Source organism: Phlebotomus papatasi, chromosome 5, assembly GCF_024763615.1.
Source record: "Phlebotomus papatasi isolate M1 chromosome 5, Ppap_2.1, whole genome shotgun sequence".
NCBI lineage: Eukaryota > Metazoa > Arthropoda > Insecta > Diptera > Psychodidae > Phlebotomus > Phlebotomus papatasi.
Genome location: NC_077226.1, coordinates 523945 through 532806, shown reverse-complemented (window position 1 = coordinate 532806; position 8862 = coordinate 523945). Strand labels below are relative to the sequence as shown.

The following is an 8862-nucleotide window of genomic DNA, read 5'->3' as shown; positions in this document are numbered from 1 at the left end:
TCTATCAAATTCATTGATAGCTGTCATACTTACATCCTTCCACGAGTTGTACTACTGTAATTTCCCACAAGATGACTCAATTTTTCCAAATAATCCGGTGCATAGACAACAACACGTTCATTTTCTGTCACTTTACGCTTCACCAGACGCAATGCATCCTCAAAATGGCTGCGCCAATCGATAAAATCGGCCAATTTTTGAAGTTCCGTCAGTGTCATTGGATGATACAGGGCCTCTTCGTCACGTCGATCTTCAGGTGGTGCCGTTATTTCAGCCAAATGTGTCTCAAATTCAATGACATCGGCCATTTGATGGCGTGCAGTGGTCTCATCGGCACCAAGGAGTACACAAACCCGTGTCATGTAGTCAAGATAGGCACTAAGGACCCGTTGATGTGCCGTTCGATTGAGATAGTTATCGCGTGTTGGTAGAGTTAGGCCACCTTGATCAATTTGGATAACATGACGACTACTATTGCGATCATCTTCACCGACAGCCCAACCAAATAGACCGCCCATGTTGTAGCGATTCTGGAGTGTCTGAAGGGTCTTCTGGAGGGTCCATGTGGTAACATTGAAACCACTATCTGTCACATTCCATCCACCAATTTGACGTAGGAGCTTCTGAAGTGGTTCAGCTCCACGTTTTTCCATTGTTTCATCCTCATCTAAGCACGATTTATAGTACATCTTTGCTTTACGTTCGGCTTTTGATCTGAAACGAACACAAAAAAAAAAATGTGGATCCAATATGAGGTTATCGGTTGAAATAGGTTGGCTACACTCTTAGAAAAGTTTAGACGTGATTACTAATGAAAATTAGTTGTTCGGGCGATTATTATCAAATCTATTTTAAATAGTTCTTATATTCTTAAAACATTATGCTCATAATAAATTTATTAGTAGTGAGAATATAAGACAATATTTACGTGGATAAGTTGCGGCAATTATTTCATAATGCTTTCATACAATTATATTTGCTTGTGTTAATTAAATCGAATCGATATCCCAACTAATATTGGTCACTAATTCCTTTTAGTTCTCACAACCAATGTAAATAGATGGGCCTATATTTTCATAAAGTTATGACAACTTTTTCAATAGTAAAGAGTGTTTTTTTTTACTAATTCGTTAAAGCTTTTTTGAACTTCAAGCAACCACCGTACTTCAGTCTTACGGAAGAGGTGCATATGAAAGGATGTCGCGTCTTTCAAGTCCCATTATCTTAAGGGAACTTTATATGCCAAATTTTTCTTGAGTAATCAGTGCGAATCTCAGGTGAATATTTTCTGAAATCCATTTGTCGCTTGTGATTGTATCATGGACTTTGAAAAAAATTTGGCTTATAAATTATAGAGTGTCCATAACATAGTAATATTGTGCATCATTTTACCTGAAAACTTCCGTTGGATGCTAATGCTCTTATACATGAATTTGTATAAGAAAATGGAACATGGATATAAATAGCATAAAATAATTTTAATAATTCTAAACAAGCCAACTATTACGAATTAATCTTCGTAAATAATAAGATGGGGTCTAAAGGGGGGTGAATGCGTAACGTATAGCCTCTTCCCCCCAATTCCGATGTTCACCTCCAAGAGGGCGAGATGCCTGGTAGGCCCCGGTACACCCAGATGCGTGACGGAAGATTGGGTAACCAACCCCAGTGGGATGTCACAATTCTGGGGCAGACGAACAAGGGATCTGGTCCTTCTAGAGAGGGTTGGGCGAGGGGCTAACAACCTTTCCCCGTAAAAGCAAGATTGTTCAGAAAGACAGAAGGAGCCTCGGATACGGATTGAGCCAACGACGACGACCCAGCAAAAGAAAAACGGACAACGATTTAAAAGTCTTCACATGGAACGTACGCACTCTGTACAGAGCTCGAGCTGCTCAGCAGCTAGCCGATGTCCTGTCCAAATACAAGGCTGATATAACGGCTCTTCAAGAGCTTAGATGGACAGGAGAGGGTGTCCTGGAAAAAGGGAGTTATGATATTTATTATAGCTGCCACCCTCGACATCATGTGCTCGGAACAGGCTTCCTTGTCAGCCGAAGAATAAAGCCTGCTGTCATCGGTTTCGCCTCGATAAGTGAAAGACTATGTACTCTACGCGTGCGGGGAATGTTCCAAAACATAACCCTCATAAACGTTCACGCCCCTACCGAGGAATCCTCTGACCAGGAAAAAGATGCGTTCTACGATCAAGTGGAGCGAACACTAAGTGCCTGCCCCAGGTACGATGTTAAAATCGTCTTGGGTGACATGAATGGAAAAGTAGGGAGGGAGCCAATTCACAGGCAGTATGCAGGCTCCCACAGTTTGCACGAGATTTCCAACGACAACGGACTACGCATCACCCACCTCGCCGCTGCACACAATCTGATTGTTGGAAGCACCTGGTTTCCGCGGAGAGATGTACACAAAGCTACATGGACTTCACCAGATGGGATTACTTCCAACCAGATTGATCACGTGTTGATTGACCGCCGACACCGGACATCCCTGATGAGTGTACGCACATATCGTGGGGCCAACATCGACTCTGACCACTATCTTGTTGGCGCAGTGTTCAGGGCTCGCATATCCACACCCAAGGAAGTTGTGCCAGCGGGGATGTCCCAAATCAACACAGATGGTCTTAAAATAGAGCAGCTCCGTAATAAATATGCTGAGGAACTGGATGATGCACTCGTGAAGTTCGCGAGTAGCCCTGGAGACAGGATGCCAATCAACGATATGTGGCAACATATCAAAACACACGTTGTTGGAAAGGCCACCACTATCCTTGGCCACAGTCGGAAGAAAGATCGGAACGACTGGTTCGATGATGAATGCAAACTGGCGACTGAGCGTAAGAACGAAGCATACCGAGCCATGCTTAGTTCACAGAAAACGCGGGCACGTGTGGAGTCTTACCGGGAGCTAAGAAAACAGGAGAAGAAGCTGCACAGACGCAAGAAAAAAGCTTGGGAAGAACAACTGGTCAGTGTAGTTGAGGAGTATAGAGCGCAGCCGCACCAAGCGCGGAAGTTTTACCAGCAAGTCCGGGGTATGAAGCCATATACGCCACGAACTTCATACTGTAAGGACAAGCAAGGGAATCTGGTTTCCGATCAGAATGGCATCCTGGAGCGATGGGTGGAGTACTTTGATGAACTTCTCAACGGACAGCTCAATGATGAGTTGGAGGTCCCAACAACTCAAGGTGTTGATGCCATACTAGAGCCACCTAGTATGGACGAGGTCGAAAATGCAATCCGTCGGCTTAAACACAACAGAGCGCCAGGAGTAGACGGAATTGCAGCAGAGCTGTACCAACATGGAGGCGCCCAACTACACCGAGTTGTTCATCAACTAGTGCTCCGTGTATGGGACGAAGAGGTAATGCCAGACGAATGGAAAATAGGCATTATCTGTCCTATACATAAGAAAGGAGATATCACAAACTGTAGCCATTATAGAGGTATTACGTTGTTGAGTACCGCCTATAAGATATTCTCCTCTATTCTGCTTGGTCGAATAGCCCCATTCGCTCAGACCATTATTGGCTCATACCAATGTGGTTTCACTCCAGGCAAATCAACAACAGACCAGATCTTTTCCCTTCGGCTGTCTATGGAGAAGATGAGAGAGCATGACCAAGCACTTCACCATCTCTTCATCGATTTCAAGGCTGCCTACGATAGCATAGTCAGGGTAAAACTGTACGAAGCCATGGGAGAATTCGGCATCCCGAACAAACTGATTAAACTGACTAGGATGACCATGACCGATGTGAGGAGCAAAGTAAAGGCGAACGGATCACTGTCACGAGAGTTTTGCGTAAACAACGGACTCAGACAGGGGGACGGACTATCCTGCGTCCTCTTTAACCTGGCACTGGAGAAAGCGATCCGTGATTCCGGCGTGAGCATGAGGGGGGTCATACTCAATAAGTCCACGCAGCTCCTAGCCTATGCTGACGACATTGACATTATGGGGCGCAATCCCAGAGCTGTACAGGAGGCCTTCATCCAGATTGAGCATGCGGCACGAAATCTGGGGCTGCAGATAAATGAAGGCAAAACGAAGTACATGGTGGCCTCGTCAGCAGCGACTCCGGCAACATCTACGGAGAGCATCGGTCAAACAGGGCTCCCGATGGGGGACTACAACTTTGAAGTTGTCAACTCCTTCGTGTACCTTGGGTCAACAATCACAGCCGACAACAACATCTCAACAGAAGTCCGCGCACGGCTGCTGAAAGCCAACAAAGCCTATTTCAGTCTATCAAGAGTGTTTCGGTCCAGAAACTTAAGCATAAAGACTAAGCTACTGCTGTATAGGACTATGATCCTGCCAGTCCTCACGTATTCGTCTGAGACGTGGGTCCTCAGCAAACAGAATTGCGAACTCTTAGCCGCGTTTGAGAGAAGGATCCTACGACGGATTTTTGGCCCCATATGTGAGGAGGGACGATTCCGGAGCCTATACAACTATGAGGTGTATGAGCGCTACCGAGAGGTAACTGTCGTCAAGCAAATACGCCTCAATAGGCTCCGGTGGGCTGGTCATCTGGTTCGCAAGGATGAGGACGACCCAGCCTGGAAAGTCTTTAGGGGCGGACTTTATGCTACGAGGAGACGAGGCCGACCCAGCCTCAGATGGACCGACGGCGTGGACCAGGACGCCAACTCATTAGGGGTGCGGAATTGGAGAACAGTGGCGCGTAACAGGCTCGAGTGGCGACGGGTCCTGAGTCAGGCCAAGACCAGTAATTGGTTGTAGCGCCGGATAAGTAAGTAAGTAAGTAAGTAATAAGATATAGGCATCACGATAAATGCTAGATAGTAACCACAACTGAAAGGTAAATTTCAGAAAGGTAAATCTACCGAGTCGGCTCTCCATCAGTTGGTGAGCCGACTGGAGAAATCAATTAGTGACAAGGAAATGGCACTCGTAGCATTCTTGGACGTGGAGGGAGCCTTTGACAAGGTCAATTCCAAAGCTCTACTTAAGGCTATGAAGGACTTCGGTATCGGCCATACCTTGGAAAGAATGTTAATCAACATAGTGAGACATCGGACTGTGGAGGCGAGGATTGGCGGAGCCCGCCTAAAAGCAACCGTTAGCAACGGATGTCCTCAGGGTGGGGTCCTGTCACCCTTGCTTTGGTCCATGGTTGTGGATGGTTTGTTAGTGGAACTGAATGCGGCAGGCCTTTATTCACAAGGGTATGCCGATGACATCTGCATAGTTGTGCGAGGAAAATTTTTACCTACTCTATGCGACTTAATGCAGAGCCCAAGAAGCATTTTTTTCTTAATATAGTCTTGTAGAATTCCTTAAGTGAGGCACTATAGAACCAGAAATCTTTTTATTTGCTTATAACACTCTTGGTTCCATCTATGAGATTACTATAAGTAAAGTGGCGCACTCATAAGGATCTTAAGAGCTTCTGTAAGAATTTCAACAAAAAAATCTCACTTTAAGTCTCTTAAAAGTGCACTAAAAGACTTGTTTAATACTTGGTTCTATAAGGCAGCTATTTTGCTTCTTGGGAGGGCACTTAGTATCGTAGAAAGATGGTGTACAGTTCGCGGACTTACCGTTAACCCCGGAAAGACCGCACTAACCATCTTTACTAGGAGGAAGAAACTAGATGGATACAGAGCACCCAAATTATTTGGGCATGATCTCTCTCTCCACCAAGAGGCAAAATATCTAGGCGTTTTACTTGATAATAAACTAACCTGGAAAAGTCATGTAGAAGGCCGGATCGACGCGGCTATTAGATCCTTTTTCAGTTGTAAACGACTTTTCGGCAAAAGCTGGGGCTTATCGCCGAAAATTGTGTTGTGGATTTACAAAACCGTAGTTAGGCCGTTAATTTCTTATGCAGCTGTGATTTGGTGGCCGAGAGTCGAATTTAAAAATTCGGCGCGATCACTACAGCGGCTCCAAAGATTAGCGTGTCTTTCAGTGACGGGGGCTATCAAGACAGCGCCAACAGCGGCTCTTGAGGTCATGCTAAGCCTCCCACCACTACCGCTCTATATAAAGGCGGAAGCGTGCTTGGCCGCTCTGAGGTTACGCTCAGCAGGAACTTGGAAGGTAGGTTGCCATCCGGCCGGCCATACGAGAATCCTCGATAAACCGGTCCGGAGGCACCCTGAACTTTTAATGAAAGATGATTATGATAGATGAGAAAAGCCTATTAAAAAACGAGTTAAAGCTACAATATACACCAGAGCCGAGTGGAGTGAACGCGAAGGGCAGATTATTGAACCCGGAGCCGTTACTCTGTTTACAGATGGTTCATGTGTTGAGGGCTCCTCAGGAGCCGGCTACCACTGTCCAGAGCTCCAGTTGAGTGGATCGGTGTCCCTTGGCCATTACACCACGGTGTTTCAGACTGAGGTCGCTGCCATTACGCTGGGCACCCAAAGACTGTTGGAGGCCGGTATTGAGGGAAGGAAAATACAAATCGTTTCGGACAGCAGAGCTGCAATTCTCTCCATATCGGGCTGGAGATCGCGATCTGCTCTTGTCGCGGAATGCCAGGAGGTATTGGAATTGACTTTGCGGCAATGCGAGGTTGATCTATACTGGGTACCTGGACACCAAGGAATTGAAGGCAACGAAGAAGCAGACCGCCTTGCAGTTGAGGGAGCAGGGGTTGACTTCGTTGGACCTGAACCAGTAGTCGGACTATCCTCACAAATGAGGAAGTCAATTATATTAGAAGATATGATCAAGGCTCATCAGGCGGAGTGGACAGCGGCAAACACGTGTCGCGTGTCCAAACTGTTTATGACCGAAATTAACAGGAAGCGAACGGATTATATTGTGTGTGGCAGCCGCTGGAGAGCACAGCGGTTTGCCAACCTTCTAACCGGGCACTGCCTCAATAAACATCTAAATAGGATGGGCATTCAATGCAACATAATATGCAGAGGATGCAATGAATCTGAGGAGACGGTCACACATCTAGTGCGTGACTGCCCTAGCTTGTATAATCTGAGGCGGATGCTGCTTGGTAAAGCAATACTGTCTCAGAATGAGTTATCGGGGTTAAAACCAGCCTGTTTGATGGAATTTGTCCGGAGAACTGGCTGGCTTGACACACCCCGCCCTTAATTAGGGTAGTCTAGGGGATGCATAATGGGCCCAAACAGAGGCCTGGGTGCAGCGGTGCCAATTATACTTTTGAGTCACCGCCCCCTTTTATAATCTAATCTAATCTAACCACAACTAATATGATATAGTTATTACAGCCAATAAGATGGATATCAACCCTATTTATTTAGTAATTGGAACTAATATGTTATAGTACCCATTACTATTTTGATTTAGTTGTGATAACTAAATGAAAAGGATACTTTAACTAACTGTGGTCAACTATTTCATTTAGTTACCCAAACTAAATATATAGTTGGGTCTATATTTACTATATTTTATAGTTCTAATAACTGCATATGAGCTTGTACGAACTAATTTTTTCTAAGAGTGTAGAATGATTCAGCTCGATGGAGCAATAACAGGAGCTACAGAAGGTACTGAGTATAAATAGGTACCGTAGAGGCATGAGAGGAATGTCCTGCTAAGAACCTGGTTGAGTAATTTCCGGGTAAGAACCTAAACTTTCTAGCTAGAAGAACCCAAGATACATCCCAGACCTCCCCAATTTTGGGAACGCCCAGAGAGGACTAAAGAAATACTTCAAATAAGAAGACAGTGATAGGACTTACTTCAATTGACTCTCTGGTCGCTCCAGGGCATTCTTCAGCACCAGTTGATTTTGCTGTTCGAGGGCCCCAAAGGTGCCCCACATCGATTTACCATCTGGAATGGGATTGCGTCTGATCCATTGATTGCAGGCGTACGCATAGAAATCATCACATGGATCGACAGTCGTGTCAATTGCCCGCAAGATGGAACTAGCAGCATGGATGCAATTTGCAGTTAGACATGGACTACTGCTGGATGGTTCAACATGAAGGACACGCGGTGCCGGAGCCCCTCCAGCCAAACACAGAAGCAGCGTGATGACACACAGAATCAAGATTCCCGATACCACAATCAACCATCGTTCCAGTCGACTCCGGGCACGCCACATCACAGTCCACTGTCCGGGAAGACAAAGACAGGGGGCATCGCATCAGGCAAAATGTGCCAACAGAAAAGAAAAAAAGATGGCGACGAAAGGACTTACGACAGATTGACGGGCAGCATGGTAGCGAATGTGAATGGATGATGGTGAACTTGTTCCTCCGGCCGCCAGATGGACAGATCCCATGGAACTGGTGTCCTCATCCACGAATTCAGCTGGTTTGTAACGGGTCATCTGGTGGCGTGGGGGGGGGGGCGGAAGTAGCAATTGAGAGAGGGGCGCTATGCAAGAGCAACAAAAAAACAAAAAAGAAAAACAAACTCACCTTGACGGACATCCTGGGGCTCCTGTCACCTGATGCCTTCCAAGATTGTCTGCGCCAGCGCGTCGCGACGCCGCAACATTACTTCCTCCCCCTCCCCCTCCAACAATTGTCACAAACTTTTAACGCCACGACAGACATCAAGAGCGCGCGCGCATATTTGAATTTCCCTCCAAAATGTCAAATGTGACAGATGGTGCTTCAGTACCCCATTGCAAAAGAAAGCGGAATAGGAATAACAAGCGAAAAATTCCTTGGAATTTTCCACTATTTTTCCTTAAAAAAAATCCATAGGAATTTTCCATAATAGGTTCCAAGGAAAATTTAATGGATTTCGTCAGTTAAATCAGCATTTATCGTAACTTCATTTTTGCGATTTTGAGATATATACATATTTGGAATCAACGTAATTTTGTTTATTAAACGCTCTTGTGAAAAAGAA

At 45.6% G+C, this 8862-nt stretch overlaps 1 protein-coding gene across 1 annotated transcript; it reads right to left on the bottom strand.

Moving 5' to 3' along the window:
* Nucleotides 1-29: 29 nt before the first annotated feature.
* On the bottom strand, nucleotides 30-8605 carry LOC129808658 (neprilysin-3-like). The gene is made up of 4 exons (XM_055858430.1): nucleotides 8424-8605; nucleotides 8201-8332; nucleotides 7737-8113; nucleotides 30-714 (listed from the first exon to the last, which is right to left on the bottom strand). Exons 1-4 carry the CDS (start codon nucleotides 8433-8435, stop codon nucleotides 30-32), a joined length of 1206 nt encoding a protein of 401 aa, XP_055714405.1. The 5' UTR covers nucleotides 8436-8605.
* Nucleotides 8606-8862: the final 257 nt, after the last annotated feature.

Excerpts from the sequence above, each read along its gene's own strand:
- LOC129808658 (XM_055858430.1), bottom strand. Across the intron at positions 8,114-8,200 it reads ATGCTGCCCGTCAATCTGTC|TGGACTGTGATGTGGCGTGC; the intron begins GTAAGTCCTTTC and ends CTTCCCGGACAG. Across the intron at positions 715-7,736 it reads CGACCAGAGAGTCAATTGAA|ATCAAAAGCCGAACGTAAAG; the intron begins GTAAGTCCTATC and ends TGTTCGTTTCAG.